This window comes from Salmo salar, chromosome 11 (genome assembly GCF_965601325.2).
Source record: "Salmo salar chromosome 11, fSalSal1, whole genome shotgun sequence".
Taxonomy (NCBI): domain Eukaryota; kingdom Metazoa; phylum Chordata; class Actinopteri; order Salmoniformes; family Salmonidae; genus Salmo; species Salmo salar.
This window is the reverse complement of record NC_138301.1, coordinates 17,997,518-18,025,183: the sequence shown is the minus strand read 5'-3', so window position 1 is coordinate 18,025,183 and position 27,666 is coordinate 17,997,518. Positions and strand designations below refer to the sequence as shown.

The 27,666-nt window shown below is 44.4% G+C and overlaps 1 protein-coding gene across 6 annotated transcripts in view; it reads left to right on the top strand.

The window, feature by feature from the left end:
- LOC106562138 (SH2 domain-containing adapter protein F) overlaps window positions 1-27,666 on the top strand; it is a 118,485-nt gene that overhangs the window by 81,578 nt on the left and 9,241 nt on the right. For 2 of the 6 annotated variants that reach the window (XM_014126781.3, XM_014126780.3), the window contains exons 4-6: window positions 2,126-2,224; window positions 21,159-21,336; window positions 21,550-21,669. In XM_014126781.3, coding sequence (XP_013982256.1) covers window positions 2,126-2,224; window positions 21,159-21,336; window positions 21,550-21,669 — 397 coding nt within the window. Of the gene's footprint in view, window positions 1-2,125; window positions 2,225-10,589; window positions 10,755-21,158; window positions 21,337-21,549; window positions 21,670-27,666 lie in introns of all 6 variants that reach the window. The other 4 variants (XM_014126783.3, XM_014126782.3, XM_014126776.3 and 1 more) reach the window with 3 other exon arrangements.

The following is a 27,666-nucleotide window of genomic DNA, read 5'->3' as shown; positions in this document are numbered from 1 at the left end:
ACAGCAAAGGGGGGACCAACTCCATATTAATGCCCATGATTTTGGAATGCGATGTTCGACGAGCTGGTGTCCACATACCTTTGGTCATGTTGTGTATGTGTGCATGTACAGTTGAAGTCATTAAAACTCGTTTTTCAACCACTCCACAATTTTCTTGTTAACAAGCTATAGTTTTGGCAAGTCGGTTAGGACATCTACTTTGTGCATGATACAAGTCATTTTTCCAACAATTGTTTACAGACAGATTATTTCACTTATAATTCACTGTATCACAATTCCAGTGGGTCAGAAGTTTACATACACTAAGTTGACTGTGCCTTTAAACAGCTTGGAAAATTCCAGAAAATGATGTCATGGCTTCAGAAGCTTCTGATAGGCTAATTGACATCATTTGAGTCAATTGGAGGTGTACCTGTGGATGTATTTCAAGGCCTACCTTCAAACTCAGTGCCTCTTTGCTTGACATCATGGGAAAATCAAAAGAAATCAGCCAAGACCCCATAAAAAACATTGTAGACCTCCACAAGCCTGGTTCATCCTTGGGAGCAATTTCCAAACGCCTGAAGGTATCACGTTCATCTGTACAAACAATAGAACGCAAGTATAAACACCATGGGACCACGTAGCCGTCATACCGCTCAGGAAGGAGACGCGTTCTGTCTCCTAGAGATGAACGTACTTTGGTGCGAAAAGTGCGAATCAATCCCAGAACAACAGCAAAGGACCTTGTGAAGATGCTGGAGGAAACAGGGACAAAAGTATCTATATCCACAGTAAAACGAGTCCTATATCGACATAACCTGAAAGGCCGCTCAGCAAGGAAGAAACCACGCTCCAAAACCGCCATAAAAAAGCCAGACTACGGTTTGCAACTGCACAAGGGGACAAAGATGTCCTCTGGTCTGATGAAACGAAAATAGAACTGTTTGGCCATAATGACCATCATTATGTTTGGAGGAAAAAGGGGGAGACTTGCAAACCGAAGAACACCATCCCAACCATGAAGCACGTTGGTGGCAGCGTCATGTTGTGGAGGTGCTTTGCTGCAGGAGGGACTGGTGCACTTTACAAAATAGATGGCATCATGAGGCAGGAAAATTATGTGGATATTTATTTTTAATTTTATTAAGAGCAAATTCTTATTTTCAATGACGGCCTAGAAACAGTGGGTTAACTGCCTTGTTCAGCTCGGGGATTCGATCTTGCAACCTTCCAGTTACTAGCCCAATGCTCTAACCACTAGGCTATCTGCCGCCCCAATATATTGAAGCAACATCTCAATACATCAGTCAGGAAGTTAATGCTCAGTCGCAAATGGGTCTTCCAAATGAACAATGACCCCAAGCATACTTCCAAAGTTGTGGCAAAATGGCTTAAGGACAATAAAGTCAAGGTATTGGAGTGGCCATCAGAAAGCCCTGACCTCAATCCTATAGAATATTTGTGGGCAGAACTAAAAAAGCGTGTGCGAGCAAGGAGGCCTACAAACCTGACACAGTTACACCAGCTCTGTCAGGAGGAATGGGCCACAATTCAACCAACTTATTGTGGGAAGCTTGTGTAAGGCTACCCGAAACGTTTGACCCAAGTTAAACAATTTAAAGGCAATGCTACCAAATACTAATTGAGTGTATGTAAACTTCTGACCCACTGGGAATGTTATGAAAGAAATAAAAGCTGAAATAAATCATTCTCTACTATTATTCTGACATTTCACAGTCTTAAAATAAAGTGGTGATCCTAACTGACCTAAGACAGGGAATTTTTACTCAGATTGAATGTCAGGAATTGTGAAAAACTGAGTTTAAATGTATTTGGCTAAGGTGTATGTAAACTTCCAACTTTGACTGTGTGTGTGCATCTGTCTGTCTCAATGTTACTGAATGTCAACTGTGGTTCAGAGAGCTCCAGCATAGCTAACACAGCCATAACTGAACAGGGCCGTTCCAGGACAAACTCTGGTTTTGGAAGACAAACACAAACAAACAAAAAGAGCGGAGGAAAAACCAACACCTTTCCTCGATTTGAAACTACACTATACCAAATATTTAAAAATCCTTTAAAGGTTTTTTTTTATTTACCTCTTCCTCCTTTTTTCTTGACTTTTTTTGTATTCTTTGAACAGCTCTGCTCTGTTCTGACTGCATTAGCTACAAGGGCTCTGTAAGTGGCAGTGGATCAGAACCAGAGTCAAGGAAGGACAACACCTCTAAATCACTCACAGGTACCACTAACACACACCGCCCGGGCTGGTCTCTGTCTCTGTCCCTCTGTTTCTATCTGTCCGTATTTACTTTTTCTACGTTTCTCTGTTTCATACTGCAGTACATGTGTGCTGTCTCTTTCAGCTGTTAGGAAAAACGGATGTTGGTTTCATTCATTTATTTTCCCCTCATTATTTTGTCTTTCATCCAGCACTAAGACAAGTTTATTTAGGATGCTATTTACATACAGTCCTCTCACATTATTTCCTTTGATGGTGACTCATTTCATTTGCTCGGGATGTCAAATTGATGTCTGCTGTGAGAGAACAGAGGTAAGAGTGCTGAAGTTATCCTTCAAAGAGGAAGACTGGGGTTGGAGAAGGGCTTTGATTTATTGCCTGTCTTCAACCTTTTTTCTGTTCCATTCGGCCCATAATGATATCCCAGTGTTTCTCTCACAATCTGTCATAAAACAATGCTTTCTGAAAGAAGAAGCCCCTCCCTTTCTCTCAGCTTGTGTGAAGACCTGGCTGTGAACTGGCTCTGTTCTAGACATCTTGATCATCTAAAAGCGCAGACATTTCAAGAACTTTATATAAAAAGGGCCTCAGCTCTAACGCTGTCTATAGACCTAGGTCTTAAAGGTGACAGCTCTGGTAGACCGAGGTCTTACGTGTTATCTTCTATATCCTGGCTGTTTGAAGATTAGATCATCATTGTCAGAGCACTGTAAGAAGTGTGTCATCATTATGCGACCATGTCGACTGCAGATAGAGATGGGGGGTTGAATGAGCCGGTACCTCATGCTCAGCCAGAAGTCTCGGATCACTCAGGACAGGTCATCGACCCAGGCCAAGGGTTAGGACGATGGACAGTCCCCTTTCTTCTGGCTGTCACCTTAATGACTTGTCGTCTGTTACCATTGGGTGTGTTAGGAAGGTACTTTCCACCTAGCTTCAGACATTGTGTATATGATGTGTTTCATATTCTGTTGGTGAAGTTAAATTGTTTGCATTTTAAACCCCCATTTGCATAGATGAATAATGATGTTGTTCACTCTGCAGATTTCAGCCGCTTGAACATGCCACATAGATTCTGTTTATATTTAGACGTTTGTATGCGGAATTAGTGTCGGCACGCAAAATATTAACGGTTAATGAAGAAAAATGCACCCCCGTAAATAGTGCAGAGTGGGTGTATAAGAGGTACTAAACAAGCACCATAATGTAGCTACCTTTATCTCTCCCTAGCTGAACGCTGTAATGCCATTTGAATAAAGCGCTGTTTGTCTTCATTAGAGCTGTATAAGGGACAGAACTGTAATGCCGCCTGCATGTAAACCACCTCCTCTCCTTAGCTGTCCCTGCCGCGTGGGGCTGCCTGCCTCCCTGCCTAGTGCATCTACACATACAGTACATGTTGTTGGTTTTACAGGTCCTCGCTTATTATTCACTGTTGGGTTATCTCTTGACAGATATGCAATGGAATGTAAATTCCCTCCCTTGTTAGGGTGTTGGGACGTTGTGTACATGCCGTTCGGTTAATCACTCATCCTCGCTGCCCCCCCCCCTTCCCACTCAGGCATTGACTTTGTGATGGATGAGACCAGGGGAGTGAGGAAGATCCATTAAAATTTGACCATATGAAGAGAGCCTCTGTGTGATAGGGGTTGGTATGTGTGGTGGTGGATTTTGTGCGTTGAGGGTGTGTGTGTGTGCGGGTGGGTGGGGGTACACACACTTGGATGTGTATGTACAGTACATGTGTGTGTGTGTATGTGTGTGTGTGTCCATGTTCAATATCCACACCACACACACTAATACACCCAGACATTGAACAGGCAGCCATTGGAAATCTGAGTAGTGCCTCATTGTGTCTGGCTAGAGAGCCAGTGTTACTTAATCTGTAGGCCCTGTTGCTGCCTGTTAAACACCATGAGGTTGGCTGCTAGCCAGCGTAACCCAGTGCACTTACTGCAGGCGAGATAACAGGAGATGCTGTCAGAGCCCTGAGCCAGGTCCTGAGGAGCAACACACACCGCTTTATGGGTTTTTAATGACTCTTCAAGGACTTAATGACCCAGAGAAAGCTCTTCTATTCTTAAGTAAATCATAGAATCAGTTTCGTTCCAGTAGTATTGCTGCAGTTTGTTTAAAGAGGAGTTAACAGAGTGGTTGGTGAGCCTGGTCCATGCCCTGGCCCCATGGTTCTGTCTCTCTCTCTGTGAAAGACCTGTCCACTGTGATGGCTTGTCACTCCACAGTGCTTCATCCCCCCCCCACCATTCTGGCCTCCCCTCCGCTGCTCCACGGCTGACAGGCCTCTTTCATGAGACTCAAATGGCTCCACTGCCTTTGAACGCTCAGCCCGCTGCCTGTTATCTTTCACTCACACACGTTGGCCACCCACCCCTAACCCCCACCTCCTCTCCCCCTGCACAGAGCGGGCGCTCTTCCAACCTGACCGTAGCTCTGCTCTCCTCTGGGAGCCCCGCTGGATGTCCAGCTGAGTCTAGGCAGAACAGGCACGCTATCATCTCCCCCTCCATCACTCGCTCGCTCGCTCACCTCCACTTTCATATTTAATAGGAACAGATTCTCTTCTTCACAACAGATAAGTGTTGGGAGAGAGGGATAGAGAGAGATGGATGGTGATTTGATGGATACAGCGTGCATTTGTCGGTTTCTTCCACAATGAGCCGTGAACTACTAGCTTCTGGTGATGGTGATATGAGAGCATCTGCAAAAGCAATTTTTGTTTTTCTTAGCTCTTCTCCAGCTCCTAATAAACGCCATAAATATTGTAATCTACCAACTTATTTTGAATATGCATGCAATTAGCAGGGCAAATTAAGCAGAACTAAATGAAATGGCACAAGTGGGCCAGTGATTTATGTGGCATCGCTGTTTACACTGATGAAGTAGTGCTGCCTAATTCAAAGGACAAGGTAACAAATACCTCTTGTAGAGACGTTTAAAAATATATATATATATATATATATATTAACAATAATAGTCTGGAGCGTTTATGGAATGTCTTTCTCGGGCTCTCTCTCTCTCTCGCCATCTGTCTCTCACGCTCTTTATCACCAGTCAAAACTGGCACAAGACCGAACACTCCACTTGACACAGTACCAGAATTGCCGGAAATCCACAATCCACAGAGCTGTCAGGGCAGGATGTCACAGGAAGCTATGTCATTGTGTCTTCCTGTTCCTGTCATCACCGTTATATTCTGAGAATCCAACAAGTCCTGGCTCTGGCCAATGTTCAGTCAATTGGATGTTTGAAGCTTTGTGGATTTAGAATGGGATTGGGCCAACAAGATAACTTCCCTCCTAAAAAGCTCTCTCTCTCTGTGTCAACAGAATGTTTTGTGTACTGGCATGGGCAAAGCTTATGTAAAAGACAGATGGCGTATTGGTGAAATACCTCTTAAACACCAGTCATGTAGAGATATCCTTCTGTCGACAAGTCCTGTACATACAGTAGTCATGATGACCTGTGTGTAAAGCATACCCAGAGGTTAAATTGGTATTTAGGTGGTGGAGGGTCCCTAGTTCAGAGGGCGAGGGGATATAATATTTTTTTAAATTTTATTTATGTTTCATTTAACCTTTATTTAACTAGGCAAATCAGGTTAGAAAACAATATTATTTACAATGACGGCCTACCCCGGCCAAACCCGGACGACACGCTGGACCAATTGTGCGGCCTAATGAATTTATTTCAATTGACTGATTTCCCTAAATGAACTGTAACTCAGCAAAATCTTTGAAATCGTTCCATGTTGTTTATTTTTGTTGAGTATAATATACTAGCCTCGATATAAACTGACAAAAGCACATATTACAGGTCGCGGATGGATCAACATTTGGGGGAAAATGACTGTGAGACATAAAAGAACATCCTACTCCAAAATGAATTAAAATAAAAATGATGCTGACAATATCATTTCCCCTCCAGAAATGAGCCCAATATAACTTTATTAGTCCATATGATCAGGCAGGTATGTTATTTAGAAATAAAGATCACCTGATGCAGCCCACCGGCTATAAATAAATAGGCTGGGGGTTGCTCATTTACCCCATTGGGCTAATCATTAGCTAGATCAAACTCTAAAGTCTAAACATTAGGCTATCTTGTTGCTAGTTATAGCAACATTATGACTTGAATGTCCCCCCAAAAAACCTCTGTCACTCAGCCAGACAAGGATGACGTACTGTGAGTATAGTGTAGACCTACCTATTACACATGACCCGTGTTACATTCAGCCCCGCACTTCCCTTTGCATTCAATGCCATTGATGCATCCTAACGCACATAAACCATCTATCTGCTCAAAACTCTGGTTCTAAAATTGTGCATTTTACTCATTTATTGGATTTGAGAATAAGAGGAGTAACACTAGAAAGGTCAGCGATCCTCCTCTTTTAACAGTGACCATCGACTGCTTTCAAATGAGTGTTTTTTCCCCCCGCAACTTCATCTAGAACGGTGTAGGCTACAGTGACTGGGCATGTACTCGCAATTTGAATGCGCCTCGAGAGGAATATTCTTTTTTCGCATTGAATGCGACAGGCTGAACAATTGAATAGGTAAACTATTCTACTATGGGATTGTCTGAGTTTGCTGTTGCGCAGCCTACTCGTGTTGTTGGCTGTGGAAAATTAAACGTAGACAACAGTTTTTCATTAGATAATTCAAATAGGCAAGCGAAAGGTACCGGCAGGACCCGGCACAATTTAACACCTGTGCATACCCACATGAAAAATACTAGTTCACTAGGCTATAAGATACTACAGTAATTACTATAGCATTCTATAACAAACTGTACTATACTTTAGACTACTAAACTGTAGTATCCCTCAATCATCTGTGGTACTTAATATAGAATTTTGTAGTAAACTGTAGTACTACAGCATTCTCTGCAAAAAAACACTGTAGCCAATACTATAGTAATGTTCTCAAAAACACTATAGTCTGCAAAACACTACAGTTTTTTTTTAAACTATAGTGTATATACTGCAATTTAGTGGCCTTGTGACTAGTGTCTGCCCCGAGATTGGAAGGTTGGGATTTTGATCCCTGGCCGAGTGATACCAAAAACGTTAAAAATGGGACCTGATGCGTCTCTGCTTGACACTCAACATTAAGGAGATAGATTGCGGGTAAGGCCCTGCGATATAGACTAGTGTCCTGTCCAGGGGGTGTACTTGTACATCAAGCTGCCTCACACTCCTGCTCCTATGAGCCATCCCGGCTTGTGCAAGAACACTTACTATATACTACAGTGTTTAATTTGCATGTACCCTGCTCATTCCCCTCCCCATATCCCAATTTGTGCCTCCAATAAGTGAGAAACGTACATGCCAGTACAGACCATATATTATGTTCCCTACAGGTTACAGAAAAGAGCAGAAGCTTGAACTATCCGTTCAGACCTCAGTACTACCTACCTACAGGTTATGGAACATTTGCTCAGTAGGTTTCCTCAAGCAGAAAGCCTCCACTTCTAAGTCAAAGATAATAAAACAAAAACACTACACTAAATACTACAGTTTACAACAATCTGCAAAAACACTACATTCACTGCTTTAGTATATACTACAATATTTATGCTATAGTGAACTGTATACTGTAGTATTTACAGTTAACTAGAGTGAAATACTACATTAAAGTCAGCAAAAACACTACAGTGAATACTTCCATCCAATATGCCCTGGAGACATCAACATTCATCCTGACTGAGAGATAAGGTCCTGAACATTGGTAGAATGGACTGTATAGTTGTAGAGTGACTGAGAGACCGTGTAGGGCAGAGTAAACCCCAGGGGGTTTGGTAGAATGGGGTGAGCTGGGCTCTGTGTCTTCCTCCTAATGCTCAAGGCACCTCCACGGTCACGGAGTCCCACGGGATGTCATACTGAGTAATAGAACAATCTTCACCTCTTCCCAAAGCAAAACACATGGATCACTGTTGGGACATGTTACTGGTGAGGCAGTACCAACTAAAGGACCTGATGCCTGTCTGTGCCAGCCCAGTCATACACACACAGACCGTTCTATCTGGCACACAGTACTGCACAGTGTGTGTGACTTGGATAGGCTGTGGATAGAGGCTGCAGAGATCAAACTAAAAAATGTCTCCGCTGTGTTTCAGCCTCTCTTATCACCTCAGTCTGAAAAAGTAGGATGAAGAATTGGCCCCCATTGCTCCCCAGTCCCAGGCGGGTCACTTCACAGTGTCTCAGAGCAACGTGTTGAGGCCTTAAGATGCACTCATCCGTGCCGCAACATAACATCCAAGCCATAATGTGTTCAGAAAAGGCTCTTGGGCTGACAGAAAATTGAAACAGGTTATAGGGTAAGGGGAAAATCAGACACCCGACAGTTTGAAGACTGCCACTGTACTTCTGCCACTTGAATCAGTTTACCTTTCTTTTAGTGGCTGTGTGACCGTTCACCTCATTATTGCACTGTGCATCTGAGCAGAGCTGAGCTGAGACCGACCTGTAAGAATTGGCTTTTCATCCTCAGAGCAAGGCTGCGTAACACTGCAACGCCTGCTACTCCCAAAACAATTACATGCTAACCTGGAATGTGAAATGAGAATTCGACTTTTAATCGCTCAGTGGTGAGGCATCCCAAGGCAGGAAGTTAATATATTAGCTGCTAGAGCTCTGAGCTCTGTCCCAACCCTATAACTCTGTCTCATTTGCCTTTGTCTGAGAACCAGGGATAGCTCTATCGGCTGTCATAGTGAGGAAAGGACACCATCCTTGGTGAGGACACCATTAAAGTGAGGACACTTCATTCCCGAGAACGCCATTCATAGTGAGGACTCCATCCTCATAGGAGCCCTTATCATATCAATAGACCTGCAGCAACATTACTCTCACCCTGCCACCACGGCACAAAGGCTGAGGTCTTTAACTGCTTGTCCAACTGAATATTCTCTGTTTTCCCTCTTCATCTGCTGAGCTGATTCCCCCTTCCTCATTAGCATGTTCTGCACCCCAGCTTTGTCCTGCAGGCCAGAACATGGACAAGCCCATAATGTGTCCGTTCAACTCACAGAAGAAAAGCAAGTTTCGCAGCCTATAAAACCTGCCGACATCTAGTCGACAGTCAACAAACTCCCAGCTTTTCTTTTTTCATCAGTAGTGGAAGTAGCAGTCACTCCATCGCCTGAGGTGGGTGATTCTAAAGGAATGGCTTACTTGGCATGAGGATAGTGAAGACTTCCTTTGAATAGGGGTAAGAATGTCATTGTTTTTCAGACAGTGGTTAGACCGGAATGTATTTGAGCTAGCCATTCTGTGGTGTGTTCTTTTCTACTTTCAACAATGCATCTTACTGCTACTACTACTATTTTATGAGGGCAATTCAATGATGAAACATAACATCAGGACACTATTCGTTTATCCAGAGAACGATGAGACTTGACAGGCAACATGTCATTCATGGCTGTAGAACTCCCTCCTGCAAAGCCAGTCCTGTTTTCCGGTGCACCATGTTTCTTTATTAGCCACTGCAGCAAACAGACCAGCAGCTCCCTGGTGGATAGGGAGCCTGCTGTGCTATTAAACAAGTGGTCCATTCCTAGTGAAAGATGGGACGGCGCACCAGCACTCGATTTACTCTGGTAATACTCCCATCTGGACATGAGCAATACATTACTGACGGGCTAGATCTGCCGGGTGCCCCCCACCATTACAATGCATTCCACTGTGTCTGGCTCAAGGAGAGAATCTTGAATATTGCCCTTAATCTTATTGTGGAGGCAGTTTCAGACTTTGTAACTCCGTTATGAGCCATACCAGAGCTTGTGTTGTCCGTGAGGCTTTTCACACTAGCCAAGTCATGCTCAGGTCCACTCAGGTCTTTGATTCTGTGTTTTAAAAGCCTCATTAGTAGCTCTCTTCAGCCACTTTCCCTGCGAAACCCAGAGCGTAATTAATGACTCTGACCTGCAGTTGAAAATTCCCCTGGTTGACTCCTTGTAAAACGTCAAAGAAACACATAGAGGCAAAGTGGAGAGGTCAAAGAGCAGAGTCTGTCTCTCTCAGGTAAAGTAATATTCCTTCCTTTTCAGTCCTGCTGTCTCCTGGTTTTCCCTGCTGATCCATTGACTATGCTGTGCTATACTAACCTGACCTGTACCTGCATGGGATGCTACTGTCCTGCATTTCTCTTACTCTGCCCTCTTCTGTTTTCCCCTTTCCCCCTCATCTGTCTCTCTTTATCTCTCTCTGCCTCTCTATCCCTTTATCTCTCTCTGCCTCTCTCTCGCTTTTTCTCTCTTCTCTATCTCTCTGCTTCTACCTCTCTCTCTTCCACTCCTTCCCTCTTGCTCCCGTCCTGGTGACCTGGGCTGCCTGCAGTAGAGATTAAAGTGATCAAGGATCTGCCGTGGCCCCCTCCTGTCGGCCAGCTCAACCACAGTCTTCCCCTGGCCCTGCTGGAGGGGGTGGAGTCACCCCCCGCTCTGCCCCCCCAGCCAACCCAGCACTCCCCTGGGCACACTGCCTGTGACCAGCACCACCATGGTGGGTTTTGTTGTCGCTGTCCTGTCTGTTCATCCCAGCACTGTCGGAGAGCCTCATCCAGCGCCCCTCATCAACAATGTCCCCTTGCCTCTCTCTCTTGCCATATCCATAACCATATCTAATTTCCATTGCTCATCCTCTTCATCCTGTTCCCTGATAGGATACTGTACTGGTGAACTGTCATTGTCTGTTAAAGTTGAGAAATGACAAATTGCGCGGGCGACAACATGCCATACAGTTGTAAGACAACATTCCATTCACTATGACAACCTATGAAAACAGTATCAGCCAGTTTACTGTGTGACCTCATCGAGTGAGAAGGAAGTGATTGATCAGCTCTACAGTATCTTTAAATCAGTTTGACGGCTCACATTATCTCTGTAATAACTGCCCTTTTCCATCTGGATTATATATGGCAGAAAATCGCTAGCACTAATCCAGGTTGTGTGGACAAAGACTCATTACTTTTAATGGCACTGAATTGCCTTCTGAATGGGTAATTGGAAGTGAAGGTGACCCCTAATGCTACTGTCAACATAGTCATAACTGTTCCCCTTGCCCGCTGCTCTTTATAGATCATACTCTCAAACCCTTGATTAAGAACCCATTCAAATCCCAAAGTTTACTACTCTTTATTTTGGTGAGAACATCCATGTAGCACAAAGTGTATGACCTTGCTCTTATAATGCTCTGTGACCAAATAATAACCCTATTTCCAGAGTTCTGGACTTGAGTCACATGACTTGGACTCGACTTTGACTTGAGACTGATGACTTGAAATTATCTGGCCAGGTTTTGTAACGTTTTGTCACTAATTTTGTGTCAGAGTCTCCACGGATTATGCTCCATGCAGCAAGAGACAGTAGCCGCAGCGTCGCCCTTGCAACAGCAAAAAAAACATGCAACAGATTGGCTAGTGAAACGCACACTTGGCCCTCTGATTGGACCAGCAAACTGTCAATCAACACAGGTCGGGTGCACTAGTGAACAGATTGCTGATTTGCTGTACAGCTTTAGGATCGGGTGCAGCGCAAACAGCAAATTGTAGGGAGAGGATTGCCATAATAAATAAATATGCAGCTCCAAAAATAGTTTGGTGATCAAGAATATTGACTGTTTACTTTGTTAGCTCACCAGCAATGGAGCATCAGGCAACAATTAGCCAACTAGCCATTTAGTATGTCACAATTGCTTGAAATTGATCATTTACTTATGAAGCTTGCATTTGTAATTTGTTAAAAGGAATTATTACTGTGACGAGGACACACCATAGTCTCTCCACTTGAGCTCTCCATACTCCTGCCAGAGAGTCTTTGTTTTCTTGCTTTCACACGTTTAAATGCGCTAATGTGCTAAATCTATATTCCATATATAATCCTACAATGTTTGCTAGCGTTTCATCATTCCGTCCCGTACCGTTTACTGCTACACTTAGGCATTTCTGTTTCATGTTTGATACAGTCCACTTTAATTTAGCCTACCATTTCTTACCCTCTTACCTTTATTGTGCACAGGAACGTTCGCAAGACTCCTGAGGTAGAAGTTCTGTTTATTTAATTCAATGTATGGCTTCCTTTTTTCATATTTCCAGGGTTATGTCCGAGTTCCGTGTGTCTGTGTCCTATGTCTCTGTCATTCTGGTTGTGCGTAATAGGAGCGTGCCCCAGTGCACATAGAAAAAGCTACGTGGCCTGTGCGCCATGCTATGTAGTCAGTACGTTGAATAAGATAAACGATTGTTCCATGTAGGAAGGGTTTTGAAATCAATAGTCATTAAGTCTGATTAAAACAAATGTAACAATGGATGTGGTAATGCCTTTTACATTGTAGAACCAGTTTAATGGCTGTAATTGCCAATTGGGTAATTGTATGGTCCTGGGAGTGGTTATAGTGCTTATACAGTATGTACACTACCTTTCACAAGTTTGGGGTCACTTAGAAATGTCCTTGTTTTTTAAAGAAAAGGTAATTTTTTTGTCAATTTAAGATAACATCAAATTGATCAGAAATACAATGTAGACATTGTTAATGTTGTAAATGACTATTGTAGCTGGAAACGACAGATTTTTTATGGAATATCTACATAGGCGTACAGAGGCCCATTATCAGCAACCATCACCCCTGTGTTTCAATGGCACGTTGTGTTAGCTAATCTAAGTTTATCATTTTAAATGGCTAATTGATCATTAGAAAACCCTTTGCAATTATGTTACCACAGCTGAAAACTGTTGTCCTGATTAAAGAAGCAATAAAACTGGCCTTCTTTAGACGAGTTGAGTATCTGGAGCATCAGCATTTGTGGGTTCGATTACAGGCTCAAAATGGCTAGAAACAAAGAACTTTCTTCTGAAACTTGTCAGTCTATTCTTGTTCTGAGAAATGAAGGCTATTCCATGTGAGAAATTGCCAAGAAACTGAAGATCTCATACAACGCTGTGTACTACTCCCTTTACAGAACAGCGCAAACTGGCCCTAACCAGAATAGAAAGAGGATTGGGAGGCCCCGGTGCACAACTGAGCAAAAGGACAAGTACATTAGAGTGTGTAGTTTGAGACAGACGCCTCACAAGTCCTCAACTGGCAGCTTCATTAAATAGTACCCGCAAAACACCAGTCTCAATGTCAACAGTGAAGAGGCGACTCCGGGATGCTGGCCTTCTAGGCAGAGTTGCAAAGAAAATAATAAGCCATTTCCAGCTACAATAGTAATTTACCACATTAACAATGTCTACACTGTATTTCTGATCAATTTGATGTTGTTTTAATGGACAAAAAATGTGCTTTTCTTTCAAAAACAAGGACATTTCTAAGTGACCCCAAATTTCTGAACGGTAGTATACCTGTTTCAGCTCCTGTTAGATGGATTCAATTTGGTTCTCAAGGGGAGGCTGTACAGTCTATGTCCATTCAGATAGGACAGTTTATGCCTCATACAGAAGCTATTTATTTTGGGCTGTGTATATTTGGTAAATCTACTTGTATGTTTTGTATTATATGGTGCTTTCACCATTGGATCACCGAGACCTGTAAGTAAATCTACACTCTGAGCACATCAACCTGCCTTGCCTTCTGCCGATGTCATGCCCTGACGACTGCTACAAGATCCCTATTTTACAATTACTTCATCTAAATGTGTTGTAGACAAAATTATAAAAAGGGCTGTCTGGTAGCCTCAATGAAATAGACAAAGATTTGCAATCATTGCATGTATAGATACATTTTTAACTTGACTTAAAAAAAACGTGTCTCAACTTGACTTCCTCTAAGAATGCACAACTTGGACTTGACTTGAGACTTGGACCTTATGACTTGAGACTTGCTTGTGATTAGAATAATAGAGACTTGGTCCATTTCCTATTAAGAAGCCTCTGTGTGTTTGCTGATGTTTGCAGCTTTTCCACAGCTCTACAATCAGTAACTAATTATCCAGGGAGAGAGCGGAGAGGGGCCATGTGTAGCAGAACTAATACTCAGGCTGAGGCTCTATACTCCCCTGGTAGTGTAGAGGTGAGGTTCTACTGTAGAGAGACCAGTGGAGGCTGGGGTTTAAATGTGTTTAATGTCCTTCAAACTGTTCTATCCATTTCATTCCAGCCATTACAATGAGCCATCCTCCCTCCATCACCAGACAGCGAGCCAGTAAGATGAGCTGGCTGTGTTCTGAGGGTGAGGACAGGCGGATGGATGATTTATGCCCTATAATGCCTTGGGAATGGCTGCACTTCCCCCATGCATGGGATATGAGTGGGTTTTAGTGTGGCGTCTGGCTGAAAGAGGATCCTCTCTCTGTCTGAACTCCCATTACATCACGAGGGGTCAGATGTTGGATATAGAGACTAGGGGTGGGGGGCTTTCTGACCTTCCTGTGAGTACAGGTGCATGTCTCTCACCTCCTGTCACCTCTGGCTACAGGCAAGTCTCCACTCAAGCAGGAGGAGATAGTAAGAGTGGGTAGAAGTTGTTCCTAAACACTGCTACAGGGTCAGATGTTTTGACATCCTTCTAATGGTTAAAGTTGGGGATAGGGTCATTAATCTGATCCTAGAACTGTTAGGGGCAAAAGCCATTGCTCCTCCTGGCCCTAGCCAGGTCTCCAGGCTACAAGTGTTACCAGGGCCGTTATGATTAGCTGTGTGATATGGACCTGGATGGAACAGCGCCCAGTACAGCCGAACAGAACCTGTCTCACCAGTTCAACATCATTATCATATTTAAATATTGCCTGACAGCCGTGGCAGTACAGATATTACATCTGCATATAAATAGAAGACCAATTCCTTTGTCTGGATGTAATGAAGAGCTTTTGCCTTTGTTTTCTGATGTGAATTGATTGTCTGGGCGTTCAGGCCATTCTCTTACCTTCTCTTCCCTTTGTCTCACTAGAATACAAACAATGTAATTAAAATATTTCATTTTTGTTCAAGGAATCTGCAGGCATTTAAGCCTTTGGAGGATTGTTCCTTTGTCTTTGGAAAACTCGTCAGAACACGTTTTGGAATTTGATAGAAAAATAACGTGCCTTGATGTTGAACTCATCAGAGAATAAGACCATTGGGCTCAGCAAATGAGTTTCTATATAATCCTTTCAACCGATCCTATTCGACTTCCCGAAGCACAATATACTCTGGATGTCAACAGAAAGCAGTGGTTTTACAAGCTGCTCGTTCTCTCCCATGGCAGTGTATGGTTTCATGGTTTGATGCTCACAATGTGTCATGCATTTCAATGAGTCTTCAGACCTGTTAATCATTTCACACGTCAAGCTAGAATTCTTAATTGTAAATACAGTAGTAGATCTCAAGCTTTCCCCACTGACCAGTGAACTCACTCTTTTGATGGAAGTACCATTAGTAAATGACAACTAATTAGCTGGCTTAATAAGTAAATGTGCTCTGTGGAAGGTGGGTGGTAGTAGTGAGTGGTTTTCAGCTTGCTGAATTCCTTTGTCTCTCGCTCTCTCCCCCCCTCTCTCTGCTCTGCTCTGGGCATGTTCTGGTCCTCCAGATGTCCCTTTGACCTTTGTGGCCTGTGTTTATCTAAGTCCCAGCCAATCATCTCCCTCTCTCCATCTCCCTTCCTCTCTACCTCCATCCCCCTCCCTCCATCCCTGCAGCCTGTGTTTTGTTGGGAGCCTGTAGAGATAGGTGGAAGGCTGGAGAGGGTGGGCCCTTCAACCATCCATCACTGTCTGACTGACAGTTCAATCTGATACCGAGATTCCATTTGCTCTGCTTTACACGCCACAATACAGGTAGTTTAGACAGGCTGGCAGACAGACACACAGAATGACGTGTTTGTAAGTCACTCTAACTGCCCCACATGGCTCATTACCTGTGTGTCAATCGTCTCTTCAATCTCCTCTTGTCCGTCCTGAGTGTGAGTGGTGGAGAATGAAAGGGAATGAGTTTGGGCTGAATATCACCAGGAATCAGCCAAACTATAATACCGCTGCAGCTCCAGCTATTGTGGGGGAGACGGTTGGCAATCATAGAAGACACGGGCTCTTCACACTCAAACAAAAAGCTTTTTGTTGTTGTTAGTGGTTCACTCCTTAGCTTCAAAGAGGCATTATTATGTGCATTGCCTCTGAAAAGGGCCTGTTTTGACGATAAAGTGGTGAACACCGCTGAGGATTGCCATTCACTCTGCCTAAGTGGAGGAGTCGAAAGCAAGAGAATAACAATTATTTAATCACATTGAGCTGGTTCCTTGTGGATCTGATGTTACTGTAGATGTCAATCAGAGTTTAATTGAGGTGTTTTGAGTGTTTAGGAATTAAAGTATTACGCATAATTAAAGTGGGAATTCAGAGCTCTGCCTAGGCCTCAGGTGAATGTCAGTCTAAACTATCATGATCAAACCAATAATAACAGACTTTAGTGTTGGTTCATATTCCTTCATAGGCGTAGACCTGGAATGTAGGCAGACATTTGCCAATGTCATGTACTGGTATGTGATAGCTGATAGCATCAGAGCGTGTTCTGTCTGCCACAGTGATGACAGATAGCTGACCAAAAGTGACAGGTTTTCTCACATGGGAACTCCTCGTGCTCTGATCAACTCATAATACTCTCACATTCACAACACACACTGACACACTCATATAGCCAACATACATTTTTTACATTTTTACATTTTAGTCATTTAGCAGACGCTCTTATCCAGAGCGACTTACAGTAGTGAATTCATACATTTCATTTCATACATTTTTTTTTTCTGTGCTGGCCCCCCGTGGGAATCGAACCCACAACCCTGGCGTTGCAAACACCATGCTCTACTAACTGAGCTACAGGGAGGTTGGTGGCACATATACGTCCAGAGCACAGGAGGTTGGTGGCACCTTAATTGGGAGGACCGGCTCGTGGTAAAGGCTGATACACCAAACACATGGTTTCCAGGTATTTGATGCCGTTCCCTTTGCTCTGTTCCGGCCATTTATTATGAGCCGTCCTCCCTTCGGTAGTCTCCACTGGTTCAGAGATACAGGTTTTTTTTATAGAGATAGGGTTTTGTTTTATTAATTAAAGAGGAAACAGCAGACTACAGCAGTCCCTACCCTGCTCTCTCTTTCTCTGACATTATTACACACAAACACACGCAAGCACATACTCAGGGTAAGATTTGCTGCAGAGCTCCAGATTGGCTGTGTCTTGGCTGACATGGTGTGGGACGCTGCAAACACGCATCTTTTCCCACCTGGTCAGTCTCCATGGAAACACTATCTCACACACATACACATATACCTTAAACATATACAAAGAGAGCTACTTGTACCGTTTACAGAAACGGAAGACATTTGTGTGAGAATATATCCTCCATATTTGACTTTCATGGAACAACGGAGAGTAGTAAAACAAATAATTTGGCCTCATTTATATTATACAATGTGTCTCATCTTCAGACTCAATTATGTATTAATGCAAAAAAGTGAAGAGTGCAAAAACACCATTATTATTCTGTATAACCAAGCCATGGAACTGGTTTGAACTTTAGAGCAATGTTTCACTAAGGCTGTGTTTACACAGGCAGTCCAATTCAGATTTTTTTTAATTTTTGCTACTAATTGGTATTTTGACCAGTCAGATCTTTTGGCAATTAATTCGGCAAAACATCAGAATTGGTCTGCCTGTGTAAACGCAGCCTTAGCTTATTAGTAGTACTGATATGTCGTTCACATGAACAATAGAAATTAGGTTAAGGGGAGCCCCTGGTGGTCAGTGGTGGAACAACACGATCATATATGCTGGAGCTTTGCCAGTGGTAAGCACATGCTGTGCATGCTTCAGGGATGCTCAGAATAGGTTTCTGCTGTTCAGTATGTAGCTTAGCATCAAGCAGACAGTTAATTGCTGCTAGTTGTGCATGTCAGGCATTTACATGAAGTTGTTTTCTGGAAGACATCTACGTGTATTAATACACTTAAGAGTAATTATACACTGAACAAAAATAGAAACGCAACATGCGACAATTTCTAAGATTTTACTGCATTACAGTTCATATGAGGAAATCAGTCAATTGAAATAAATTCCTTAGGCCCTAATCTATGGATTTCACATGAATGGGAATACAGATATGCATCAGTTAGTCAAAGATGCCGAGGGGCTGGCAGAAAACCAGTTTCGTATCTGGTGTGACCATCATTTGCCTCATGCAGCGCGACACATCTCCTTCGCATAGAGTTGGTCAGGCTGTTGATTGTGGCCTATGGAATGTTGTCCCACTCCTCTTCATTGGCTGTGCAAAATTGCTGGATATTTGCGGGAACTGAAGCATGCTGTCGATCCAGAGCAACCCAAATATTCTCAATGGGTGACATGTCTGGTGAGTATGCAGGCCATGGAAGAACTGGGACATTTTCAGCTTCCAGGAAGTGTGTACAGATCTTTGACATAGGGCCGTGCATTATCATGCTGAAGGTAATGGTGGCGGATGAATGGCACGACAATGGGCCTCAGGATCTCGTCACGATATCTCTGTGCATTCAAATTGCCATCAATAAAATGCAATTGTGTTTGTTGTCCGTAGCTTATACCTGCCCATACCATACCCCACTGCTTCCATGAGGCACTCTGTTCACAACGTTGACATCAGCAAAATGTCTGTCATCTGCCTGGTACAGTTGAAACTGGGATTCAGCCGTGAAGCGTGCCATTGGCCATTGAATGAGCATTTGTCCACTGAAGTCGGTTATGCCTCCGAACTGCAGTCAGGTCAAGACCCTGGTGAGGACGACGGGATGAGCTTCTCTGCGACCGTTTCTGACAGTTTGTGCAGAAATTCTTTGGTTGTGCAAACCCACAGTTTCATCAGCTGTCCGGGTGGCTGGTCTCAGACGATCCCGCAGGTGAAGAAGCCAGATGTGGAGGTCCTAGACTGGCGTGGTTACACGTGGTCTGCGGTTGTGAGGCCGGTTGGATGTACTGACAAATTCTCTAAAATGACGTTGGAAGCTGCTTATAGTAGAGAAATTAACATTCTATTCACTGGAAACAGCTCTGGTCGACATTCCTGCAGTCAACATGCAAACTGCATGCTCCCTCAACTTGAGACATCTGTGGCATTGTGTTGGTGGCCTTTTATTGTCCCCAGCACAAGGTGCACCTCTGTAATGATCATGCTGTTCATTCCGCTTCTTGATATGCCACACCTGTCGGGTGGTTAGATTATCTTGGCAAAGGATAAATGCTCACTAACAGTGACGTAAACAAATTTGTGCACCAAATTTGAGAGAAATAAGGTTTTTGTGCGTATAGAACATTTCTGGGATCTTTTATTTTCAGCTCATGAATCATGGGACCAACACTTTACATGTTGCGTTTTATACTTTTGTTCAGTGTATAATGGTGGAAGGACTGTAAGGACTCTCAATGTTACAATAGCTTCACAGAAAGTGAAACTCTATCCTTTGACTGAAGGTGTGGTCTAGACTAGACAAGCGTATTCCTCCCCATCGACATGTGATTCCTGTCTGTCTGGAGCCTATGTCCACTCAGTGAAATTAAAGCCAGGCCTGGAGTGAGATTAGCCCTTGAGATGAGTGGTGGCGGGGGGCATGCAATCACAACTAAGAGTATGCTAAATGAACTGCTTCCATCAGAGGCTCAACGTTTGATGTTGCTCCACTCCTCTTGAAGTCCTAAAGCGGTCTTCAGCATTCTGGCAGTGACAGACTCTGGTAATGTGTTTTGATGTTGAAGGGTGACCTTACTTTACTGCTGGGGGTAGCAAGGCCAAGGCAACTGGAAATGGGGCTCTTTCCAAAGGATGGTGTGACATCAACTACAGGAATGAGCTGTGGAGTAAAACACCCCCCTACCCCCTCTCTCCTGTGTCACTGTCTCTGACCTCTAACTGCTGACCACAACCAGGAAGTTCTGAGGTTTCAACTTCTGCTCCTGGTCCCCTCCCACGCTCTGCTCTCACATCAGACTGTGTAAATAGGGAGATTGAGTAGCTTGTTTCTGATTGGTCTAAAAGCAACTCTCTGACCTCAAGCGTTAGTCAGGGTCGTGTCACGATTTGGATGGATCACCTCCAAGGGAGCCTGTCTATTCTCCAGTTAGTGACCTTGGCACTTTTCAAGGCCTGGCTCAGTGATTAACCTGGACTAGTTTGTGCATGTTGTGTTTTCCCTCCCGTCTGGCATTGTGTACACAGTGTGGCTGGATTGATTTCTGTCTCGCTCGGCGAAGGTCCTTGAGAGGGATGTGTTGTACAGAGTGGTGGTGTGTGCGTTTTTAAACACTGAGACATGGTTGTCTCCTCTCATTAACACGTTTCACTGCAGCACAGCACATACAATCCGGGAAAGACCAGAAGGAATCATGAATAATAAGTCAAAGCAGCTCTGTTTTTCACAGATATGCCTGATGTTTAGAACACATGCTTCTCTGAACTCAATGCCACTTTAGTTTAATTGCTTATAATTGATGAGTACAGGAAACACAAGATGGACTTCAATGGTCAGTGTGTTAAAGCTAGAATCCTTAGTTGCTACATCCATTTTGGACTTATAAAGTAATGATATATATACCCATTGATTCTTGAAGTATATAACTTGTAAATGTCTCATGAACTGTCATACCTCATCAGACTCCGAAATATCAGCTTGTTTTTACTCATTTTGTAAACAGTATAAATGTAGGCAAACACTGAATAGCCTCAAAACATTGTTAAACTATAATGTTGATGTCATGGATGGTCTGTACTTGCATCCATAGCTCTGTCTATGAATTTGAGTGGTTACATTACTCGAGGCCCATCCCTTAGCTATTTACCAAAAACCGAGGCGGGGTGTTCAATGTTCCAAGGCTAATATTTGACATGTCTCAAGGAAGGCCTCTATTGACTTGCTTTTGTATTGTGATACTCATATCTGGCTGTGGGTCTCTCCTTCATTTACAGTCCAGTTTGAAGGGGCGGAGAAGTCCAGAATGTCGCCCACCAAGGAGGCTAGAGGAGGGCGTCCGCCCCGCATCCACTCCAGTTGCTGTCTGGTCAACACCAAGATGAACTCTCTGGACCACTGCAGTGCTGCTCTGGGGGAACGCATTGACCCCTCCATGTCCTTGGAGAGCCAGTTGTAAGTCACCTTCCCCTACTGTCTTTCTATCCACAGAATTATAATGACTAGTAATTCTATTCCTGTCATTCTCTCTAGGGATTTGGTACTTTTGTGTTGGTGCTTCTGAGGTAGAGCTGTGTGGAGATATTTGATTGTCTTTTGACGTTAGATAACAGACACTTTCTCTATTTGAAGCTCTGTTTTATCCTCCCTCTTCTCACTACCCTGTAGCTGGTACCATGGAGCGATCAGCAGGACGGATGCGGAGTCTCTGCTGAGGCTGTGTAAGGAGGCCAGCTACCTGGTGAGGAACAGTGAGACCAGTAAGAACGACTTCTCCCTCTCACTCAAGTAAGACCCTTCCCATACATACTGTCCACTACACACAAGTAAGCAGTGTACAGTTGATGACACACCACCTTCTCACACACTGGAGAATATATAGCACTCAGTACCCGCAGTGCCTTCAGAAAATATTCGGAACTCTTTTGACTTATTCCACATTTTGTTGTTACAGCCTGAATTCAAAATGTATTGTATAGATTTAATCCATTTAATCCACATAATACCCCATATTAACAAAGTGAAAACATGTTTTAAAAAGGTTTGCAAACTTATTGAAAATTAAATACAGAACTATCTCATTTACATATTATTCATACCCCTGTGCTGACACTGCAAATTGAGCTCAGGTGCATCCAATTTCCTTTGATCATCCTTAAGCTGTCGCTACAATTTGATTGGAGTCCACCTGTGGCATGCACCTGACATAATTTAGAAGGAAACACACCTGTCTATATAAGGTCCCACAGTTGACAGTGCATGTCAGAGCTGTCTGTAGCTCTCCGAGAGAGAATTGTGATGAGACATACACTACCGTTCAGAAGTTTGGGGACACTTAGAAATGTCCTTGTTTTCCTCAACTGGCAGCTTCATTAATTAAATTGTACCCGCAAAACACTAGTCTCAACGTCAACAGTGAAGAGGCAACTCCAGGATGCTGGCCTTCTAGGCAGAGTTCTTCTGTCCAGTGTCTGTGTTCTTTTCCTCATCTTAATCTTTTCTTTTTATTGGCCAGTCTGAGATATGGCTTTTTCTTTGAAACTCTGCCTAGAAGGCCAGCGTAACAGAGTCGCCTCTTAACTGTTGACGTTGAGACTGGTGTTTTGCGGATACTATTTAATGAAGCTGCCAGTTGAGGACTGGTGAGGCCTCTGTTTCTCAAACTACACACTCTGATGTACTTGTCCTCTTGCTCAGTTGTGCACCGGGGCCTCCCACTCCTCTTTCTATTCTGCTTAGAGTCAGTTTGCACTGTTCTGTGAAGGGAGTAGTACACAGCGTTGTACGAATACTTCAGTTTCTTGGCAATTTCTCGCATGGAATAGCCTTCATTTCTCAGAACAAGAATAGACTGACGAGTTTAGAAAGTTCTTTGTTGCTGGCCATTTTGAGCCTGTAATCGAACCCACAAATGCTGACGCTTAGGCCTGAATGCAAAGCGCTATGTATGGAGAAAACCAGGCACAGCGCATCACCTGTCTAACCTCATCCCTACTGTGAAGCATGGTGGTGGCAGCATCATACTATGTGGATGTGATTCAGCGGCAGGGACTGGGAAACTGGTAATGATAGAGGGAACAATGAATGGAGCCAAATACAGTCAAATCCTTGATGTGAACCTACTTCAGAGTGCAAATGACCTTACAGTGACCGCAAGCATACAGCCAAAGCAACGCTGGAATGGCTTCAGAACAAGAATGTGAAAGTCCTTGAGTGGCCCAGCCAAAGCTGAGACTTGAATCCCATTGAAAATCTATGGAAAGATGGAAGGTGCTTCTACAAAGTATTGACTTTACGTAAATTAGTTATTTCATTTTCAGTACATTGCAAACATTTCACATTTTTTTGTTGACTTTGTCATTATGGGTTACTGTGTGTAGATGGGTGAGAAAAAAAAATCACCTTAATCCATTTTGAGTTTAGGCTGTAACATGACAAAATGTGGAATAAGTCAAGGGTCATGAATTCTTTCTGAAGGAAATATATATAAATATAATATATATACAATTTTACACACACACACTTCACTGAGGGTGTTCACGGGTTATCATAGAGTACCAGTTCAACACGCAGTACAGCACCATTATTCTGCCTTCAGGAGTCTTCCTCACCTCCTACCTACCTGCTGACTGTCTCTTCAGTATGGTTATACACATCACCTTTAAGAACCCTGTCCTTCCTACATGATGCCCTCCGCTTCCTCCCCTCCCACCTCCACCAGGTAACCTCTCTGGCGCTCTAATTCGCTGACTTGCCCAGAACTGAATTCATAATGCCCCCCTGGCTGACCTCTGCCTCCTGACTGTGACCTATCTCCTGGCCAGCGGAGAGTCCAGGGGACAGGCCCTGATTGGTTTAGTCTGGTCGGACATTTGGCTGGAGGGTAGCTGAAAGGGTCTCGCTGCACAGCTGGCACTCACCTCCTCAAGGCAGTCACATGCCATCGACTCAGAGGCTCTGAGGGCTCACACTACCGCAGGGAGCCAGCCAACTGATGAGTGTCAGCGGGCTGCCATTTTACCAGCACACAGCAATACCTGGCTGAGAAAACCATTTCACCACAGGGGCAGAGAAAGGGCCTCTGATATGAGCTGCAGAGAGGATAACTGCTTGAGTTATGGCCATGGAAGATAGTTCTACAGTATAATTGTCAGCTTTATTCAGATACAAACTGGCATTTGTGCTCTCTTGTCGTTGGCTTTTGTTTTTGCTTATTCACAATAAAGCACACATCTGTTGATAAAGTCAGTGATAGATTAGATACATTGCAGCAGGGGGGAAACCGTTGCTGGTGCTGAGGACGCTCCTCGTCAGTCGGCTTTAGGCTCATCTCTGCTGGCAGGAGGAGATGATGCTGTCCAGAGCTGTTCCACTGCTCCTCACACTGACTGACTGCTCATTTCATTACCAGAGCTCTGGGACTCTGCTCTGGCCTGCCAGGGGGACACACAAGGAATTAGACTGGTGGGCTTGATTGGACAGACAGTGCTGGGCCATTGGCTGGACTGTCTGGTGCAGTAGGCTGGTAGGCCTTATTGGACAGACAAGGCTGGGGTTGTTTGGGGAGACTTTATTTAACTTGGCAAGTCAGTTAAGAACAAATTCTTATTTACAATGACGGCCTACCCCGGCCAAACCCGGACGATGCTGGGCCAATTGTGCGCCGCCCTATGAGACTCCCAATCACGGCCGGATGTGATACCATCCGGATTCGAACCAGGGACTGTAGTGATGCCTCTTGCACTGACATGCAGTGCCTTAGACCGCTGGGCCACTTGGGAGGCCACTAGGACACGTCCCATGCTGTGTCTGAGGGGGTGGAGGAGAGGAGTGTTGTTGATCTCCAGTAGAAGCTGACCTTCTCAGTCAGAGCCCACGCACTGTGACCTTTCAGCCAGCAGCACTGAACCTCTGACCCTGTCAGTCCGGCTGCCTCCATGGCCAGTCACAGTGGAAGAAAGTCATATTGACTCTGAGTTCAAAGTTCAAACACATAGACTTCTGAGTGCGTCTTGGACCACCAATGTCCACCAATAATGGGACTAATTGTGTCAGTTCCAGAAGGGAGTGATGGAATTAATTGTTCCGTGTCTGTGTGCTTGTGAACCATAAATCATAGTTGTGTAAAAGGCTGTTTACAACACTCTCTTTGTTGGACCTCCTGCACAGATCAGTGGAGATGTCATCCACACAGGGCAGAGGGCAAAGGCAGGAAGGCAGATATTTTCAAACAGCTCTCTGGGGTGTGTGGTGGATCATGTGCCTGTGTCCTGCCAGCATGACTGTGTTTGTTGTGCAGTAGTGGTAGGAAACAGAGGAGGCTGTAGGGTCATTCAGATCAACCCAGTAAACAATCAGCGGGTTGATTCATGGAGTCATCAGTGGGGAGGGGGTGACACAGAGTTCAGTCTGCTCATGTTGGAGCCTCCTGCTTCCTAGAAACCTCTGTGGCAGAGGCTGGAGACCCTGTGTTTAGACACTCCATGTCTGGAGCTGCTGAAATATTCATGAGGCCAAATCGGCGGCACGTTTGTGCTTTGCATCATTGATGAAGGCCCAGGCTTTCACTAACCGTGAGTCTGCAGAGCCATTTGACAGGGAGAGAGGGTACCTTGTCACTGTCTCTCCTCCTCTCTCTGAAGATGAGTGCTCTTTTAGGTGCATAAAACACATTTAGCCTTTCACTGGTCTCTGAGAGGTGTAGCTCTCCCTCCTCCCCCCAGGGAGGGGTTTTACACAGCCGGGTTTATGGGCTGACTGAGGTAGAAAATAAACCGTTGAAAGAGGAAAACAAAGATTTATGCATCAAAATGTGTTGATGTTATAACACATGGGGAAACTAGAAAGCCTTGGAGTTGTAGAAAGAACAACAAAAGCTCTCAGCGTTGGCAATTTAACTCATGTCCGGAGAGGCAAAAGTGTCTCAGAAAAGTGTCCTTTCTTTGTCTTTCTTGTGAGAGACACAGGGCTCTCCCAGTGAGGGCTCTTCTAGTTTGTTATGGAGTGTGTGGTTCAGTGTGCGTGCAGTTCAGTGCACAGTTCAATGCGTTTTATTAATGCATGTTTTCGTCTTGGATATTACCACAACTGGAATGGTTCCCAAATCAAACACAACAACAACAACACAGATTTGTGTTTTGTACAGTATAGTTGACCTATAATGAGCAGCACCAACCACATTCTTGTTTTTAAAATCCCTCCAAACCACGAGGAACAGGTGTGGTCATGTCCTGATCATGTTAGTGGTCCTTCCAGTCAGACACACTCTGTTTGTGGCTGCCGCAGTACGCATTAAACCGGAAGAATGGCTATTCAGGACATTTCCTGTCCCACAATGCTTCTTAAGTTCAAGGCTTTCTTTCTGGATCATTATCAAATCAAAATCAAATCAAATGTATTTATATAGCCCTTCTTACATCAGCTGATATCTCAAAGTGCTGTACAGAAACCCAGCCTAAAACTCCAAACAGCAAGCAATGCAGGTGTAGAAGCACGGTGGCTAGGAAAAACTCCCTAGCCAAAACCTAGGAAGAAACCTAGAGAGGAACCAGGCTATGAGGGGTGGCCAGTCCTCTTCTGGCTGTGCCGGGTGGAGATTATAACAGCACATGGCCTAGATGTTCAAATGTTCATAAATGACCAGCATTGTCAAATAATAATAATCATAGTAGTTGTCGAGGGTGCAACAAGTCAGTAACACAAGAGTAAGTGTCAGTTGGCTTTTTCATAGCCGATCTTTGAGAGTATCTCTGTCTCTAGAGAGTTGAAAACAGCAGGTCTGGGACAGGTAGCACGTCCGGTGAATAGGTCAGGGTTCCAGCAGGTCTGGGACAACAGGTCTGGGACAGGTAGCACGTCCGGTGAACAGGTCAGGGTTCCATAGCTGCAGACAGAACAGTTGGAACTGGAGCAGCAGCACGGCCAGGTGAACTGGGGACAGCAAGGAGTCATCAAGCCAGGTAGTCCTGAGGCATGGTCTTAGGGCTCAGGTCCTCCGAGAGAGAGAAAGAAAGAAAGAGAAAGAGAGAATTAGAGAGAGCATATTTAAATTCACACAGGACACCGGAATAGACAAGAGAAATACTCCAGATGTGACAGACTGACCCTAGCCCCCCCGACACATAAACTACTGCAGCATAAATACTGGAGGCTGAGACAGGAGGGGTCAGGAGACACTGTGGCCCCATCGGATGAAACCCCCGGACAGGGCCAAACAGGTAGGATATAACCCCACCCACTTTGCCAAAGCACAGCCTCCACACCACTGGAGGGATATCTCCAACCACCAACATACCATCCCGGGACAAGGCCGAGTATAGCCCACAAAGATCTCCGCCACGGCACAGCCCAAGGGGGGGCGCCAACCCAGACAGGAAGACCACGTCAGTGACTCAACCCACTCAAGTGACGCACCCCTCCCAGGGACGGCATGGAAGAACACCAGTAAGCCAGTGACTCAGCCCCCGTAATAGGGGTAGAGGCAGAGAATCCCAGTGGAAAGAGGGGAAACCGGCCAGTCAGAGACAGCAAGGGCGGTTCGTTGCTCCAGTCTTTCCGTTCACCTTCACACCCCTGGGCCAGACTACACTTAATCATAGGACCTACTGAAGAGATATGTCTTCAGTAAAGACTTAAAGGTTGAGACTGAGTCTGCGTCTCTCACATGGAAGGCAGACTATTCCATAAAAATGGAGCTCTATAGGAGAAAGCCCTGCCTCCAGCTGTTTGCTTGGAAATTCTAGGAACAATTAGGAGGTCCGCGTCTTGTGACCGTAGCATACGTGT